The sequence below is a fragment of the Taeniopygia guttata genome, chromosome 4 (assembly GCF_048771995.1).
Source record: "Taeniopygia guttata chromosome 4, bTaeGut7.mat, whole genome shotgun sequence".
Lineage (NCBI taxonomy): Eukaryota > Metazoa > Chordata > Aves > Passeriformes > Estrildidae > Taeniopygia > Taeniopygia guttata.
Window position 1 is genome coordinate 58124098 of NC_133028.1, and position 19674 is coordinate 58143771.

At 39.1% G+C, this 19674-nt stretch overlaps 1 protein-coding gene across 11 annotated transcripts in view; it reads right to left on the minus strand.

Annotated features, from left to right (window-relative positions):
• Window positions 1-19674, minus strand: part of SLC10A7 (solute carrier family 10 member 7) — a 162752-nt gene that overhangs the window by 19117 nt on the left and 123961 nt on the right. For 7 of the 11 annotated variants that reach the window (XM_072928708.1, XM_072928704.1, XM_072928709.1 and 4 more), the window contains one exon: window positions 11223-11368. In XM_072928708.1, coding sequence (XP_072784809.1) covers window positions 11223-11368 — 146 coding nt within the window. Of the gene's footprint in view, window positions 1-106; window positions 3609-4280; window positions 7992-11222; window positions 11369-13328; window positions 13395-19674 lie in introns of those variants that run through there. The other 4 variants (XM_072928707.1, XM_030271875.4, XM_030271876.4 and 1 more) reach the window with 4 other exon arrangements.

Consider the following 19674-nt stretch of genomic DNA (forward strand, 5'->3'; position numbering starts at 1 on the left):
TAGTCCAAATTTTTCACTTCAAGTCAAAGGATGGATTTGACTTTTGATTTTTAAAGGACAACTATCATGGCTTTTAAGCAATAATCAGTAGAAGAGATGAATAGCACACTTAGAATATGCATGATTTATTTGGCAATGCCTATTAGTTCTTTCTGGAGAAAATCAATAATAATTCTCATCTCTTTGTCAGTGGGAATTTAATGTAGGCTAGAACGTCACTGAGAGTTTTATTCAGATGGAAGTCTACTCAAAACAGAACAAAAAAGATGAGTTTGAGAAAAATGCTTAATAAAATGCTTAAATTAAAACTACTCAAGACTTGACTGTTCATCAGAAGAACATTACTTAACTTACTCAGCATTGCTGTACCAGAATCTGGCAGCAAGTTTTAAAAAGGAACCCTTTTTTCTTTCTTTAAAGTCATAATTTATAACAGCTAAATTACTGGCTATAAATACTCTTTTCTTTCTACTAATGTATTATGCTCCTGGGATTGTTCAGAGCAAATATTTTGTTACTAAGAAAATAAGCTCCTAAACTGAGGCTTCTGGGGAAAAAAACACATTCAAAGTAGCATCTATTCAAAGAATATCACTGTGCCATCTTAACAGACTAAATTTTATTTTCACTAGTAATAAAAAATACTGAAATTTCTCACTAAATTTAATTTTTAAAGATAGCAAGCTGCTGCTTGCCATATACTGTAGCATATTTATGCATATACCAAAATTCAAGGTTCTTATTCAATGAAATATAAAAATTCAACCAAGATGAGTTAGCAGAGGGAGTTTGCTGTTGAAAGCAGAGAGCTAGATAAGCAAAATATATTCCTAAAAAGATGTGATGAAATTATGGAACATAGAGGATAAAGATTTAATATACATAATGATACACATGGAGGCATTTTTCCTCACATACTGTGCACCTTTCTTTAAACAAAACAAAAAACCCCTACCAAAAATCATCTGAAAAACTGATACTAGCAAGATTTGAATTTTGTTGGGTTTTTTGATATTGCCCTGATAGATAATTAACATGAGATTATTTGGGACATTGATATGTGATAGTGCAGCTATATATAACTCTATATGCCTTTTATAATCAGAGAGGTTTTGTGTCACAAACAGGCATTACCTGATCACAAATACAACACAAGGCGGGCTCCGCTGACTGCGGCGCTTCCGTTCTGCTCCCTGACACACAAAATCTCACATATCACAGTTCCCCAATGTTTTTACACCTGGAGAGGCCAGAGGGAGGACGTTTGTGAGCACAGGACGGCACAGTACTGTGGGATTTGGCTCTGGTTCTGGGAGAGATCCATGCTGTGATGCTCACAGCCAGCCGGGCTGGAAAGATACAGGCTTCTCACATTAACACTCCATGAGCTGCAGCAAACAGAGCTACCAGATTAGCTGGCTCAAATTGTGTCATACTCCTATTTTTAGCACACTATTATGCCTCTGGGATATATTTTATTTATTAGAGAATTGGACCAGATAAATAGATGTTGTAGCTCTTTTCTAAAAAAGGGCTTTATGCAACTTGCTGTGAGGTATTTAAAAGACTGTGTGTTTTGGGGAAGGGGCAGAATGAATGTGTGAGGCAAATATAGTAGTCCTGAGCCACTTCTGGGAAATTACAGTTAATTTTTCAGGCAAACAGAGACCTAAAATAGATCCAAAAAGGCTTTTTTTGGGTAATTTTTAGACAGAAAAAAAAAGAGGTTGTCCCAACATTTCTCTAATTTGAATCAATATTATTAAACAGAAAAAGCAAGAATTTGCTGGAGAACTTGGCAAAATATGTCAGCAGCAGTTCGGCATTTCCCAAAGGACTGACAGTGACTCTAATGGATCCAGCAGTGAGCTTCAGGTCTGCATCATGTGGGCGCTCCCGTCCAGAGGAGCTACGAGTCCCTACAAAGAACACAAGAACTGTAATTTGCATGGCTTAAGTTGTTCAGTGTCAGCACAAAAAGCTGAGTTCTGCTTCCCCAAGCATCATCTTGGAAAGCTGCCCTGGTTTATTGGCTACATGACAGGGACTCTAAGAGAGCTTGGAGAACAGATGAGAGCATCATCTTGATGATGACACCAGGTTCAGTTAGGGACAGCTAACTGGGAGAAGCTAAAATTAAGAAAAAAAAAGGAAAAAGATATTTTATCACTTACTTCATCAAGTAGTGTTGACAAGAAGTGGCAAAACTACACAGGGAAGATACTGGAAAATAAAGCAATTTTGTGTCATCTTGGGTATGGACTGTGCTGCAGAGAAAGAATAGAAACAGGGAAGGACTGCAGTCACAATGCTAAGGAACAGAGGGAGCACAGAACTACAAAAACTTTTGTCAAGAGAATTTCATACCCATTTATTGTCACAGGACTCTCAAATTTTATTTCCTGCTTTCTCCTGTCAGAATGCCAGTTCTCACATGACCTCTATAATTTTTTAATCCTATCAATGAAATTGTCTTTCCTTCAATTTCATTCTTTCCTTCAATTGTCTTTCCTTTTCATTTTCTTCCCTTTCCAGGCAGATGATTTGCCTGAGAAGTTGAAATTGTTTCATAAGAAAACTGACCATGAATAATAAGTTTTCTCTTACAGAGATGAACCAGCACCAGCGAGCCAACATCTGCAAGTCTTTGATTTGGTGACTATTACACTGGATGTAGCCCTCCCACACAGGATGCCACCCAGAAGCTTTTTTCCTTTTTCTTACCTGGGTGACAAATGGTTGTGCCAGGTGGCAGCTTTGAACACAGGCAAAGAACAGATGAGATGTACAAGTGTGGGATCCTTCGGAGATGCACAGCCTCTTCATGGGCTGCGGCTGCTGGGTATGGGCTGTCCCTTGGAGTGTGGATCACAATCAGCTCCTGATCTCACACCTGCTTCTGGCTGGGGCTAGCAACACAGTCAAAGTTCATCTGAACCTACCAGGCAGCCTAAAAATTCACTGGTTATTTTGTTACTTAACAAATCCAGGTGTTCTTATCAGCTCAGCAGGGCTCTTTTCTGCATAATAATTCCAAAATCCTTTGATTTACCTGCCCTCCCTGCCACTGACTATGATCAGAAGGGTAGGTGGCAGGGAGCAAAACCTGATTCAGCAGCAGCTATTGCTCATTTTCTTGTCACTCTATAGGTCACTGGCTAGCAGAAATCTCTGTGGAAATGCATCTAAAAATATTTTGAAACCTTGGCCTCCACTGATGAGAAAATTAAGTGGTGACTCATGCTCCCATCAGCTCCAGACTCGATTACTGCAATTTGGGGGACTGATGCTCCACCGAGACTGCAATTTGTTTAGGGGAGCAGCAGAGAGGCCTCATTGGCATTCATTGTTTCCAACACATCTCTCTTGTCCTTTTAATCACTAATAAATTTAATTTCACTTCTCACTGAAGATCTCTCCACCTTTCTGGCAAGAGGAACAATCCCAAGGCTGCTTTCATGACCTCTGCTGCAGCTTTAGATGCTGGCACAAAGCAGACTTGCCTGGAGCAATGCCTCCAACCTGCATTTTTCAGCATCCTTTCTCTAGTCCTTCACAGCTTGTCCATGCAACTCCAGAAGATTCCTTACCAGCCCTCAGGGTGTTCTCTGTTGAATGAGAATTTTACAGGAACAGGACACGTCAGCTTGGAGGAATTTAAGTCAAAATGCCTCCTCATAGAAGCCGCAGTCTAATGATCACAAGCAATAGTGTGGTTGAAGCAAGAATATGGCAAAGAAGAGACCACATCCCTCATTCCTCCCCTGAGCATCTGACAGGATGCTGGTCTGGGAGACTGGGGCTACCTCATGGAAATAGGAAAAAAGATATTTGGTTTGTAAGATGCTGGAAAGGGCAGGCCATCAAATCTAAAGTAAAATACTCTTCATTTAGTCTCATCATGTGCTACATTATCCCCGAGCTTTGTTAGAACGATGGCAGGGCTCTTCAAACAGCTTCCCTGGGGAGACTGCTCTGCAGCTTAACAACCTTGCACTGGAGATGTGCAAATGTAACCAAGGGCAGAATTTAGTCTCTTGTCTATTTAACGTGCTTGCTAGGGACTGCCTGTGTTCCTAGCACTTTATAATAATAGTAATATAAATGCATTTGGATTATAACCAAATGGAGAAACTATGATTTAGCCCTTTACTGTGTTGTAATTCCCAAATGCATCAACATCTATTTAAGTGCAAAACAGTCGACATTTTACAAATACAAAGCCGTGATTGTCTGCTTTAAGGGTTCCGTATGAGATTATGATTCAATACAAAACACAATTCAGTGTCTGAAATTTCATTTTTAATGGCAGAATAACATAAAAAAAAGGTAGTTCTTTCTCCATATGTAGTCTTGCAAAAAAAAATGTATCCCAGGGACTTGGCCCTTTCTAGTCATTTCTACATATATAACTGCTCATCTCTTATGCATGTATGAACTCACACATAAATCAATGTGCTTGCAGACAGACCATATTTCATCTTGCCTTCTAACCTCATGCTGTCAAGATATTTCCACAAAAAATGTAACAAATAAAACTAACAGCTCCTTTTTCCTTGACTGCCAGAGTAATGTAGGGGACTTCTCTGTACAACCAAGCTCCTTCTGCTCTGTGAACAAGCACAACTGCGCAGCTTCTGCTGAGACTGCCTTTCTACCACATAACCTGCTCACACTAACTAAAGGAACAACGAGAAAAAACACAACCACATCTTTGATTTTAACTACATTAAAAAATTGTTTATCTTGATAAGTTACTGGAATCATCAAAAGCTTTTCAATTTAATGCACAAAAAGGGAAATAAAATGTTTCAGTAATTCAACACAAAGGGCTAACATTGCCCCTGACCTCTGAAGTGCTGTTTTATTGTTTGGGTGGGTTTTTAAACTCTGCTGTCACTGGATGGGATTATAGAGATGCAGAAATAGAAAATGTTGATCATGAAGAAAATCTTCATGTTGTAACATGACCGAAGTTCTCATTTGCCATCAGTTTTGCCTGATTATGTTTAATATCAGTTATATTTAAAGCCAATAAGTTGAAAAGATTCAAAGTTGTTCTAATCCTTTACTAAAAAACTATTTAGGTTCAATGAATTAATTTTCAATTGATGAGAATTAGCAGCATTCTGAGGACTTTCTTTCCCCAAGTTCATTAAGTATTTCCAGACAGTTAATGGGCTTTTGTTTAAAAAAAAAAAAAAAAAAAAAAAACCAACAAAAATTTAAAAGCTCAGCCACAAAAGAATAAAACATATAACAGAGATAAAAATGTGACCTAAAGGATAAATAACTTTATCTTGTTTTCTTTTTATCAAAATTGAATTCAAAACCATTCTGTTTATTAAAGACATATAACAAGTCATAAAACAAACATCTTAACAGTCTTAACAGAATTGATGTGCACAATTCAGTTTTATTAAGTATGAATTTAAAATATGTTTCCGTTTAGCTTGATATTCCCTTTAGACCAACACCTCCAACACTCATACACAATATTTAAGCTGCCCAAAAGCAATCAACAAGGACTTTGTAAAGACTAACAAAAATACATTGTAAAACAGTCTGAAATATTCTTAAATGCTGGAAAAAAACCCAAACAAACAAAAAACAAAGGATGTGTTCAATGGAATCTAAGCAAGTTGCTGGAAGTACCGAAAGGCAGAGATTCAGTACACAGAGGTAGCTCAGTAAGGGTACTTGCAGTGTTCCGATTATTTAGCATTGACACAACTTCAGTCAGCTACTGTTTGCTTGAACTCCTGCTATGTATTTTAAAATACAAGGGAACACTGCCTCTGGGCCTGTTATCTCACCATTCAAAACCAGCAGGAAGAGTCATTGATTTCAGTGGGATTGGGATTAAGTATCTGGATTTTTTTCTCTGGAAATTCATGTTTATGGAAGCAGAACATAAAGAAACTGTTTATGTTTCTGGATGCTGTCCCCTGTTAGAAGTGGGGATTTTAAACCCAGAGGAATTTTTTCCCATATGGAACCAGTTACCACTTAGAATGCTTAAGGAAGTGGAACCTTGAATTTGGCCCAGGAACTCTCCAGTTCCTAGCAGGTCTGTTGGTGGATCCGCCTGCGCTATCTAGGGGTGCACTGATCAAACTGTGAGCTCACTGCCCAGTGGGAAGAGAGCAGAGCCCTGGGGCCATGGGCAGTGCACAGTGTCCTTCAGCCCTCTTGCCTACTCAGCAGGCAGAGCTTGATCCCCCTTCCAGGGAGGGAAAGAATTCATCATGTGCCACCTCCCATAACTTTGTCACATGGTCCTTTTATTGGTGTGCCAGTTCTGAACAGGGTGATGCTGTCAGCTCCCCACAGTTTCTCATACAGATGGCAACAGGGAGTGGCCATCAGATAAAGCACCGAGCATTGGTACCAGATTACTTTTTTCCTGTTGCTCACAGGACAGGAAGTAACAGACTAGGTAAACCAAGCACATTACTTTGTTTTTTAGTAAGGCAAAAGGATATTAATTTCACAAGCCTGTTGTCACATAGAAGATCTCCAGTTTGTGTAAAGGCTTACAGCCTTATCAGAGCTCTGATAATCTACATTTGCTACAGACTTGCTCCAAGGTGTTTGCATTCAGCCACACCTTTAGCTGCAATGTTAACCACGACAAACACGGCAGCTCTGCATTTATACTGATTCCACATTGACCTATTCCTTTCCTTACTTCATATTTTAAGGCACAGTTGTCAGCACAGTTTTTGCAGATGGGCACATGCCCCAGTCTGGACTGGAGCATGTTTCTGAAATCTTCATCTCTCAGACAAGATGTCGTGCTGGCTGCATGTTTAAATATGTGCCTGCATTCCTCTCTCTTCAACACCTAGAAACAGTATTTTGTATTCTTTTTTACCTAAGTTTATTAGAAAGAGTAATAATATTTTTTAAAAAGTTGTGATTGATTGTCAAATGAGCTAAGATAGCGTTTCTGTTACTATAAGGATCCTTTCAATTAGCAAAAAAAAATAAATTGTCAACTTTCCTGTCCTCATAAGCTACTATTCATTACCAATGCAGCAATAGAGAAAACATAGCTTGTCTTACTACAATAAAGGCTCTGTTTCAGCATCCTAAATTCTCTGTGCAGGTCTCTGTGCATTGCACAGGGGGAAGGAAAAGAAAAAAGAATACCAAAAATTCGTGTTCTTCAGGGGTAAAAGATAAAAAGATCTCCTAGCTGCAAACACAAATACTTCACTCATAACCCAAGCACCAGACCATTTCTTTTGAAGAAGCTTATGAGGCATTTAAGATATACAATGGCACAATATCATACAATGGAATTGAAAGAATTTTCTTGAGATACCATTAACTTTGAAGGAATGTCTAGACAACTGTGTCAACAAATGCAAATAATTCATGCTTTTCAGCTTCTATCCATTGGATGGCCCCATGCTGAGTATACACAAACTCAGAAGAAAAAGGCATGTCACAGTCATATGACTAGGGAGTGTAACAGAGTCACACAGAAATTCAAGTCAATCTCAGAAAAAAAACCTTCAGAAAGCTCTTCCCCAAGAGAAGAGCTGGTAAGCCAGCAGTGGGATAGGCTCCTGGTCATTTTGGCTAGTTTAAAACAGAGACTTGCTGCTGGTGCACCCTGGCTTCAAAGCAGGGGCAATGGAAGAACCAGCTGTCAGTCATGACCATTCACTTGGTTAGAAAAATAAACTAAAGGACTCCAAAATACTGTACAACCTCTTGCAGCAACCAACAAAGTGGCTTCTGAAAACAATGCTTTTGCCAAAAATGCATCTGTAAGGCACTTAACAGGTATCTTTTAATATATAGATATATATAGATATATATAAAAAAATAAAATATGCACTAAAGCAACCTTCACAAAACCCAGCTGTGTCAATTGTCCATGTGTACAGTATAGTACATAGATACATCCACTGTGACACAGGCCATCTCCACAATTATACTTTCAGGGGTGCTTTGGGCTGCCTGGTTAATTTCAGTGCCTGTGAACAGGAAACAAAAACAGTCACTTTTTTATGCCCTTAAAAGACAGCAACAGCACAAGGTAAGAGTCTCATTTATAAAGGGCAAGAAAACACTGCATGTACTTCTGAGCGGCTGAGCAAGGAGTCAGCGTGCAGCTGCCAGGCTGTGGGTTCTGAGATGATCTTTGTGCTCTCATAGCCCATCACAACCTCCACTTACACAGAGAGCCTTAAGAGAGGAACCACAAGGACTATGACTACAGTGGCAGTGAAGGAAGCAGAGATGAGTCTCAGTTGCCTTTTATAAAGTGACCATTTGGACTCCACTCAAACCACTCGTGGCACAGATAGAAGAGCTTCAGACACACTTAAGGAAAGACAGTGAACAAAATTTGTGCCAACACCTTTGTGTCCCTGGCTTCCTTCCACATAGCTCAAAGCCTGCTCAGAGGAAATCACTGCTGCAGTGGTGGATGTCATGCACCTTTGATGTTTATACCTTCCTTTCTGAGAAAAGGTATGAAATAGGCAAAGTCCATCAGTCCAGAGGTGATCTTATGGCGGGGGACACCTGACATCTTTGTAGCTCCATTGCTGCTGAGGAAGAAAGAAACCCCTTTCCTTTTTGATGGCAGGCTCCAGCTCTGTGTTCCTCACAGGGCTGGCCAATTATGGTAGCTGAGCTATTTATTTAGTGTGTGACAGAAGTTCAGCTCGGTGCTCATGCTTCCAGTTTGGCAGGAAGCAGCCTCTTTAAGTAAGGAGAGAAACGTGATAGGCTCAGAAAGCATTAGGTTTTCAGCTGCTGCTGTACAGCAGCGTGGGCACTGGGAAGGATGCTGGCTCTTGGTATGCTCAGCAGCAAAAAAAGCTTTATGACCTCTTAGGTGGGACAAATTGGCCCAGCTGAGAGGAATTTAGACAAATTAGCAAATTCCTGAAATTTGGAACCTCCATTTTTCTGAAGGAAGTCTTTTGGGTGAAGAGCCCTGACAGACTGGCATTTGTCTGAATTCTTGTTTCCAGCAGGTCGGCTAAACAAGCAATTTTCAGTCTGAGAGACGCCTGATGGGGCTTCTTATTGTAGATATTAACCTTTAATATTGTACACTTAAAGCTTGTAAGCACTGCTTGAAAATCACTCCAGCACAAATGTAAACCCTTAAAAAACCCCTAAACCTTTAAAAATAAATGGGATATATTCCCCTCAGAAACACCAGCATTTAACTATTGTTAAATCCAACCCTTTGAGATTAGTCTTTTGGATATTATTCAGCAAGAGACTTTGGAGAGTGAGACATCATTTCACGCTTTTTTGGGGAAACAATTTTTTAACTTTGTAGTTTGGCAGATTCTGCTACCATATTTACAAAGTAGAAATACCTTAGTGTAGATGAACCTCTAAATATTTAAATTCAATTTCATACAACCTGATCACATGTACTATCATAATTAAGTAAGAATGTCACTGCAGTTGAGTACTGTGACTGGATAACTGCCTCCCCCTGCAAGAGAGATGCCAAAATGAAGCCAAGGTGTTTGTAGAAAATAAACATCAAGGGTGATGATGACATGTTTATTTTCAAAGCAGGAGACCATTATCCAGTCACAACATTCACTTCTATTATACTTATTGCAACTGTACCACACCCAACCTCATTGATTTTTTTCAAAGAGTAATTAAAATAACATTTGTGAATAATACAGAAGACCAACTGAAGAAACTGCAGCAACAGAACAACAATCCCCCAAAGTGGTTCTACAGTGGCATTACAGTCTGCTTAGCACAGGAGGTTTATTTGATGCTTAATGAATAAGAAACTAGTGCTGGTGAACTGTAAATCTCTCCAGTACTGGTTGATTTTTCTGATGCTTTGTTTAAAGGCTATTTTAATTTGCAGCAGTTGACAGCAGCCCCTGAAGGCCATTACTGCCCTGAGAATAAGGGAGGTCTGAATGAGCTCCAGCCCCACTCCTGAAATGCTGAAGAGAAGTCAGCATTGCAGGGATTGTTCTGTCACAAGCAGCATAAACTTTAGGCTGTCTTCTACAGGAATAGCATGAAATTTTCTTTATACCACCTGTAAAGTCTCCTGATAATTTCTGATTAAAAGAAAAACCATGATTTTCAGACTGATGGATAATTGCCCCTGGATTTTCAGATTTTCATTTTCAGACACTCAGACCAGTATATATTAATCAGGTCTGATTTCTGAACACAGTTTCTGAAAACCGAGAGTTTCCCTGCTTTTTACAGTTCAGATAACACATGAAAATAACTGATTTGAGGAATTTTAGCATTCAAGATAGCGAGGTTACTTTAGTGGTATGAAGCTGTAAAATGACAGCCACTGGGGTTTTGCTGAAAATTGAAAATATGAGTGTTAGCAATAAAATTTATCCACTGCTAAGTGGAGAATGCAGGGTGCTGATGGAGCTGGGCTGCCAAAGGTTGCTTCAGTTGCTGCAGCTTCTTGATCTTTTATTATCTCAGAACACTAAAAGACAGCATTAAATTCGATTTCGTGGACTAGCTTTTTGCAGGGTGGTTATTCTGAGAACCTGACTAAAACCACTGCAATCATTTCACATAGATCACAGACTGGCTGTCAGATGTCAATACCTTCAATTTATACTGAAATAAGCATAGTTTGAATCAGTGATGTTGAATCCACATCCTCTAGGTTATAGTCTATAATCCCACAAGTTATCATGCCTTAATTTTGGCATAAAATGGGATAACCCAGACTGCTGTAGACTTCTTGCTACTGTAAATGGTGACATAAGTGTTGGGGGAAGGACAAAAGAAGTTTTCATCCTGCTTCAATCCGGTTCAGAAAGTGTCCTTATTTTACCTCATTTCCCCAGATCCCATGCCAGCCAACATATCTTTGTCACTTCTCCATAAAGGAGCTCCAAAGCTGTGATTATTAGTCAGCTAATGGATGGAGACATTCTTATGGGGCATATTCTGAATTCATAATTTGAATGAATTTGTAACTTGAATTAACTGTAGAGGTCTAACTTCATGCTTTGAACTTTTCCAGAGTCTTTTCAATCCCCTTTTCAAGTGGGATAAAGTTCTGCACTTTTATTTTGATACTGCTGTGATTATCACTGTTATAGAGGAAGCAAGAAAATAGAAAAATTCCAACCACAGAAGGAACCCCAGGAGTTTAGGACATGTGTTTAGGTATTTTTCCTCTCACAGTACACTTGCCATTATAAATCAAATCCAGCAGTCCTTACCTTTTGCCTAGAAACCATCCAGGATTTTATCGTTGGTACCAACAGACTGCCAAGAAGGATCTGAGCAGGATGATAGATGAGCAAAGGGACAGAAATTAAGGACAGGTGTTCATAACCTGCAAATACTATCTTCAGCATGGGAATCCCTGCAGGCAGAAAAACAGGACACAGACTCTCACCTCAGACTTTGAGCTCCAGATAAAAGCAAAACATTTTATGTTACACTGACATTTAACAATAATAATAAAAAAAGAAATCCCAAAAAATCCCAAAATGAACTGAAATGTTTTATATATTAAAAATCCAACCCAAATGAGCAAGAACATGAATACAAAAAATACATGGCAGAGAAAGTTCTGTGGCAGAAAGGGTGGAGTAGGGAATGCCATAAAAGATCTTTTCTAATTATGCAAATATTGCAGTAAATAAAAACTTCTGCTGAAGACTTGATGTACAATACATTCTGCTATAGCACGGCTGTTCAGTTGCTGACCATAGTTCTGTACTGTTTTTTTACTACTTCCTCTCATTGGGCTGTTCTCTGTTTGCATGATTGTCCTCCATCCAACCTGCCTAACTCCTGCTTGTAATCTTTGCAACCTTTCTTTGGTCTGTTCTCAGCTGGAGGAGGGTCATGTTTTGCTTGTGCATTCCCTCCAGTTGGTGAGCATCCAAATGAGAGCCTTCCCTGCTTTGGCTGGCCCATGAGACAGAAAAGGTTTAGTCAGCTGGGTGAGCAGTATGAAGTGATCCTGCCCACAAAGAATTAAGCAGCAGCTGGAGTACAGAAGTTGCTAGATGCTGCAAGGAGTGCTAAGACCTAGAGATGGGCCATTTTTGCCAAGAGCTGGAATTTGAAAACAACAGAGCTAATTCTACCAGACACCTCCATGCACGATCTTCCTGTTTGATGATGTGATATGTACAAACAAGTTTTATTCACTTCTGCAGTAATGAAAACAATTATGCCTACTTTGAGCATATTACTGTTCAAAATTATCTGTTTAAATCTTGGAACTTTGCTGTCATGCTCCACAAAGTGCAGGTGTGGACAAAACCTGCAACGAGTTCTGTCTTGCCTGATCAGATATTTGAACAGCTGCCAACAAGAGCAGCTGTGATTCCTCAGAAGCCTCCTGAGAATGCACCTTATTTTCCCCCTCATCTTAAATGTCACTCTAGGAGTCCTCTGCCAGCCTTGAAGTGAAGCAGACTACACACGGTTTTCACAGAGCTCATCTGAGTGTCTCACAGAATCACAGAGTGGTTTGGGTTGGAAGGGACCACAAAGACCATCTAGTTCCAGCCCCCTGCCACAGGGACACCTTCCACCAGACCAGGTTGCTCCAATCCCCATCCAGCCTGGCTCTGCCTTGTCTCCTTTCTCAGCAATGACAAAACATTGAGCTTTGTGCCACATACCCTCCATTTCTCCAGGAGGAGATGTGTCAGATCAGCCAAAGCTGTCATATTTATGGAAACTTTTTATCGTGGATAAACTCCCATTCTCAACACCATTTCAGGTTTCCTTTAATAACACTGACTCCTCCCTTTGTGAGCAAACAGCTTATTTGTCAAATATTACTACTTCACCAGTGCCCCACTATTGCTGACATGTGTCTGGGCTTGCTGAAATCTTCATGATGTTTCACAGTACCATTTTTTGTAATTATTATTATTATTAGCTTCATCACATTACACCACTAAAAATCTCATGCCTATGCTAGTAGCCTTTACCTATGGGTGTGTTTGCAGGGATGATTAAATCAAATAAATAAAGGCTTGCATGCTTTATTTCAGTATTATAATTGCCTTCAAAACAACATCATGGATCTATCACACAATTGCTTATTATTAACACTAATTTCTGGGGCTTGGGAATAAATAGTATGTAGATAGAAATTAAATGTGCATTACCATTATATTAAGGCACGTAATTTACCTCAAATGCCCATCATACTGTTTTTATAAACAGATAAAGGTTTTATTGCCTGTTTCCACATCTCAAACTAACCGTCTTGGGTCCTTTTCTATTTTCTAATCACAGAAAAATACACTAGAGTCTCAAGCTATGAACATGCTGTATTTCTGTTTGTAAAACAGTACCTGGTGTTTTGGTAGTGCAATTTCATCCACAGATCCAAAAACATTTTAGAAAGCTGAAGAGGGTTCCTACAGAGAATCAGAAACACTACAGTGACTAGCCTAAGATCACACAGAAACTAATGGCAGAGATGAGAACAGAATGCATCCAAAGTGACATGCTTTAGATAACTGTATATTTTCTGAAAGAAATAAAATAAATTACACCTTAAAAGGTAAATTCTCTAGAGGAAAACTATTTCTGTAAACTAGGAAAAGAAAATTAAAGTTGTCAAATATAAATACAAAATACTATAATTAGTGTGACAATATAATTAGATCACTGGATAGAAAGAGGTTCTTAATTCACAGCTTGTTTAAATACATGTCACAACAACAGGTTCTTGGAAGCTACTAATATGCAATTAAAGTTCCTATTATTTACCAGGAAATGCTAACTGGTGAAAAGAAGAAATAATAAGCATTTTTGCAGGTAAGGACTAGTCTAATGGAAAGAAAAGAAACCCAACCTTGTTGCCTTTTCATGCACTTCCTGATCTTTATAATTCCAAGTTTGCCAGTATGCAACTCTCTCAGAAAATATTTCGTGACAGAGATCCCCATAGTGTAGTCACAAATGCTTGTGTCAGTAACATTACCACAAAGCTGAACCAAACAGCATGAGTGTTATTTATTTTTTAAAATGCCATCTAAACTTTTTAGTAGCAATATGTAGTAGCTGCAAGCACCAGTATGACTGCCAATGTTTTCCAAACATATAAAACCCATGCAAATAACTAATTAGGGAAAACATACTCCAATAGTTACTTCTACCTCTTTTAAAATGAAACACAAAAACAACTACATTTTTCTCAGATATATATATACATATATATGTATATAAATATAAATATATAAACACTTGGGAGAAAAACAAACACTGAAGGCTCATGTCACAAACACCCATTCATGTTGCTGTGGTTTATGGAGCAACAAGCTTCCAGCAATCTAGTTCAACTCTCTGCCAAAGACCCTCACTCACTAAATATCACGAGACCTGAATAACACAGTTGTCTTCTGTGCTTTGGTGCTAAGTTGGTCAGCTTTGCTCAAAGTGGGGGTTTAGCAAGATTCCCATCTTCCTCCAAAGATAGGAGTGGGATGAGACAGCAGCACCTCACCTGACTAGAACTACAGAGAGCTGCAGCAGAACAGAGAAAAAACAAAGATTGTTCTACAGGTATCCCTTCCAAACAAGATCATTGGTATTCCCAGATTTTTACCCCAAATTTCCCTCTTCCGCTTTGTCTGGGTATGTTTCTCTTACCAGTGTCCCCCCATGTTCCCATCTTCCTCCTTGCCCTTTGGCCCTGGTGTTCAGAGGCTCTTTTTCTATTTGTGTTTTCTCCCTTCCTCCTTTTCCCTTCTCCATTCCCATGCTTTCAGTCTCCAAGGGTTTGCTTCCCAAGACCTTTGATTCTACTCCTTGCAGCCATGTAAGTTTTGGGTACTTCCACTAAAATCACTCAGCTCGGCTAAGGGCATCAACATCACAGTCCCACTGCAGCTGAGAGAAGAAGACCGGCCTGTAATAAGGAGCACATTTCAGTTTTCTCCCTTTTTTGTGTCCTCACTCAGCTCTTTTTTTTTTCCACATTAAGCCCTTTGCAAACCTGAGGAAAGAAAATACTGTTTATCCTTGACCTTCAACAGCAGCAAGGAAGAGTGAGAGCACTGCTCTTGTGGCATAGAAAGCCCTCTTTGCTCTCCATGGCTCCAGGGTGTTCCAGTTTGGCTCCAAGGCTGTAGGTTATCAGCCCTGGCCAAAGGTCACTGCTTCTCTACGAACCTGCTCAACTGAAAGCTACTTAATCCTTCCCCCAGTTTGCACCCAGTATTGCCTCCCACATCCTCCCCTTTCCCCTTTGCTACTTCCACATTTCCTAAAAGGCCCATGAAAACATTATGCTGCACTTCACTACATTTAGTTAACTGTAAAATGATAATAATAAAAAACCCTAAAAGATTTGAAGGCATTTTAAAGATAATTTAAATATAGGACTCTTTTCATCTAGCTATCACTGCAGTAATATAAATGAAGCAAATTAATTTTAATGCTCCAAGGTTCTGATTCTGTGTCACTGTCACTGACAGGATCCAACTAGACTTTATGAGATGGCATTTGACTTTATGGAAGTGAGCACTATGCACGCATTTACAATTTTACAGGGACTTTAAGCTGTCATGCTGAAAAATGTTTATAAAACATTAATCAAAAAATGCCTCTTTAATACAATGCATTGTCTGAAAGATGTTAGAAGGCACATATTGTAAATGGATTCTTTTTCTGACTAAAGTAATTTCTACCAAAAGCCTTTCCCCACTGCTATACAAGTACACAGTGTGGAGAGATAAAGAGCACTTTCTCAGCACATTACTACCTGATCCAAACACTTGGGAAATCACTAATGTACAGCATGCCATATTTCCATGTCACACATGACACATTTGTCTAAAATTACCCAACAGAGTTTGACATTGCAGCATATTCCTTAGCAGAGCTTTCAACTGACATCTGCCAAGTAAGAACTTCAAGTAGGAGCTTTCTTCCTCTAACAAGCAAATAAGAGTTTTCTTTTATCCTATACCCATGATGGAAATGATAAAACAATAAGTACTGGAAATCAGGGGGGTTTTTTCCTATTTTAATATGTTTATTTTATGCTCGCTGGCTGTGTAAGCTTCTCTTAAAGCACTGTTTCATCATTTGCTGTTTTCTATCACATTGTAATGGGTTCAGAGAACTTAATAGAACATTTTTATTACCACCAAAACACAGGCCATTATCTCTCACACCCAAAGCAGAGTTATTGCTAGTGCTCTACTGCCATACTTCACTGTATAGGTTTTTTCCCTTCCATGTCTTCATAGCAAACAATTTATCCTATTGCCTACCTTAATTTATCCTATTGCCTACATTACTGAAACACATTCCGCATCACAAAAAGCTGCAGCATTTCTCCTCAGGAAAAGAGATTTGGGGCAAAACAGAGAGGTCATCCTAGGGCTATGGAACCATCAGGCATTCAGGAATCAGAATGCCAAAGAACCCTCACAAAGAGGCAGTGGAAATACTTGGAAGAAAAGTTTTAGCCTCTGAATTTTTACCTCTCCCTTGCATTGTACTTGTCAATGCATTTCAGAACACTCAATTGCTACAATCTTCAAGTGCAATACACAAAATTAATCAAGTGCGTGATGGTAGCTGAAGGATCCTCTCAGGGATTGATGTGAAAGGAACATTATTGGTCAAACAGCTATTTCTTTTTTCATCTGAGAAAAGGCCTGTAAAGAGGGGCATATATTGTCCTGAACCTCTCCCAGGCTGCCAGAGCAGGGAGGGTCTGAATTTATGCTGCAAAGACAGTGCCAAATGAGCACCTGAAATTTGGCTGCCAAGTTTCAGAACAGCTCTGCATGGAGCCCAGTGGCTGCGTGGTGGGAAGGGCTGGTAAGATTCAGCCAGTGCACAATTTAGAGGATTAGTAAAGAGTTGTTCATGCAGAGAGCTGCCACAACAGCAAGATACTGCTCATCTCACTTGAAAACTTTCTTAAGGGTTTCCTTATTTCTTCCCAGGCAATTCATTGCTGTGATTAGTTTTGAGGAGACAGAAAGTCACACACTATGCCTGTCCTTAGTGAAGCCAAACAAGGGATAGATGTTTCTTGCCCTTGTTCAGACTGTGCTGACATACTGAGATTACAACAGAAAAAGACGCTTTTGACAAATTAACTGGATTCTTTTTCCTACATCCATGTCTTCTCCAAAGCACACCGTGAATTCAAGTTAAATGCTTTTCCCTGAGGACCAATTTCTTTCAGGTATGGGAATAGCTAAATGATACCTGACAACCTCTAACAATGCAAATATTTGTTGGCTACTGAGTATTCCCATTCCAGCCAAAGAAAGAATGTTCCAATGTAATATGAGATTACATTACATTGCAGGGAGAATTGTGCCCTTTTGCCCACATACATGTGGTATGAAGAAGACTTATGCCTAAAATGTTCTCAGGTTAAAAAAAAAAGACAATTTTTTTTTCCAGTATGTTTTCATATTAAGGTCAGTGACAAGTGTAATGGAAAGCAAAAACCAGGCTCATGGAGTGGTACAAACAAACATCTGAGTTGGAGATTACACAAGGGACTGTGTGATATTAAGAGACTCTAGAAAAACTGCAGGGGAAAACTGCAAGATGGAGGCTGTCCTCACTCAGTTTGGAGGTGTGGACCCTAATCTTCAAAAACATTTCCCTCTCTTTGGGAAAGAACAATCCCCTTGCATTACATTGAATGATTTACCTCTTTACTGGGCTAGAATTACTGGGGAGGTTCTGCCCTTAATCAGTGATGTGGCCATATACTGGCATCTGTGGGATGCAAGAATTTATGCTATAACAGTTATATATATATGCTATGTTATAAGATAGGTTTAATATTTAAGTAAAGGAGGAAAAGGAGGAGAAATTAATGGGAAAGAGTATCTTCCTTTTGCTGTAACTATAAAAAGAATTTTAAAAAAGAAGAAAACCTAATATGCTTTGAATGTTTTTGCTCATTCTTTTTCTTTAGGTAACTGTCCCACTATACTCATACAGAAATCAGTAATTCAAGTGCAATGTAAGTGCAGTTACCAGGGAACAGCACATCTTGATACTATCAAAGTTTTAAGGAAATAAAACTGCAAAAGCTGGGAGGAAGAGAAAGAAAGTACAGTTTGTCTGTTCCTGGGGCTTCAACGGGTGCATTCAGATTGGAAGCGATGTTTAATGAACAGCATAGGCAATCTTACCAGCTGCTAACAATGAAACATTTAACACCAACAACTGAAGACTGGTGCCTGAAACTCCACAACACCTCCACCTGGCTGGCAATATGGTGGTAGGATTAGTTAACAGGGGATTCAGGTATAATTTGAACACTGTAAGTCATTTTTCATATTCCTTATTTGGCACCACAATGTGGATATAGCAATGCTGTAAGCGCACACTCACTTCAGTGCTTTTTTCATTGCTTGGGTACCAGCTCACTCTTCATGCATACACCCCCTACTCAGAGCACAGGCAGCAAATTGATAACTAATTACAAATCTGCTATCAATAACTAAGCTACAAAGCTAAAATTACTAAAAATTATAACCCTTTTTAGAAGTTTAGTATACTTAACCTACTAATGAAAGGAATTCTGGACAAAGAGATGGACAAGCAACCTCAAGCAACCTAAACCCACAAAGCTGAGATTTGATTAATTTGATTATTTCCTTCCACACATAGCTGAGGCTAAGATATCACAGTATTAAAGTTTTGATTATATAGATTTATCTACACATATTAAAAAATTAAACACATGTTTTATAGTTTTTCTTACTATCTTCGTAAACACACGCAGGTAATGCTATGCTCTAATCTGTTTCATACTATCTTTTCATCAGATTTTTAAAAAGCTTTTTCTCCACCTGTAATCTTGATGCAAAGGAAAACATGATACACAAATGCATTATAAATAGTAAACCAGGAAAACACTTCATAAAGGAAAAACCTATAATTTTTCCTGTATTCATCTAATTTCTGTAGCCAAAAAAAAAAGAATATATGAGGCTTGAAAATCTTAGTGCTCCATTTGGGAAGGCATTTTGAGAAAACGCCTCCCTACACCTAGAAATCCAATGGGATGCTGTCTCCTATTCTAAAACTCTGTGGATAGGGTTCTGTGCTTGCAGTGGTCATGGCAGCATTTAGAGCTGGATCCCTGCTCCAGACTCCCAAACTCTCCTGCAACAGGAGATTTCCAGATTTCGCTGCTGCTGTGGATTTCTCACATCTTCTAAAGCACCCACTGCTTTAGAAGTGTCTGGAGTCAGCAGCTCAGACTGGCTGCCAGAAGGTGCACTGAGAGAGCAAATGTAGATACAACTCTCTTAGGGAGACTCAACATCATCTTCAATAGTCACCAGCTTTACTATGGGTGACACTCGTAGCCTCTGCCAGCTTGAGGTAAAAAAAAAAACCCAACTTGAATCATGTCCAAACATGGATCTTCCCAAGGGTAACCTGTCAGCTGTCTGCTGAATATAATGCCGTTTCTTAAAGTAGATAAATTAACTTTAACTGTTTTAGGTGGAGAGGGAGAGCTCCTGTGTCATTATCATTTTACAGATGGATATGTGTGTTTACTTTTTTTTATTTCATTATAAAGAGGTATGAGCTTGCTGTCATTAAAAACCTGCAAACTGGTTTTTAGTGTCTGATCCAATTACATGAGCTTCTGGAAAGACACACAACCAAATAAATAATTGGAGAGGTGCAACT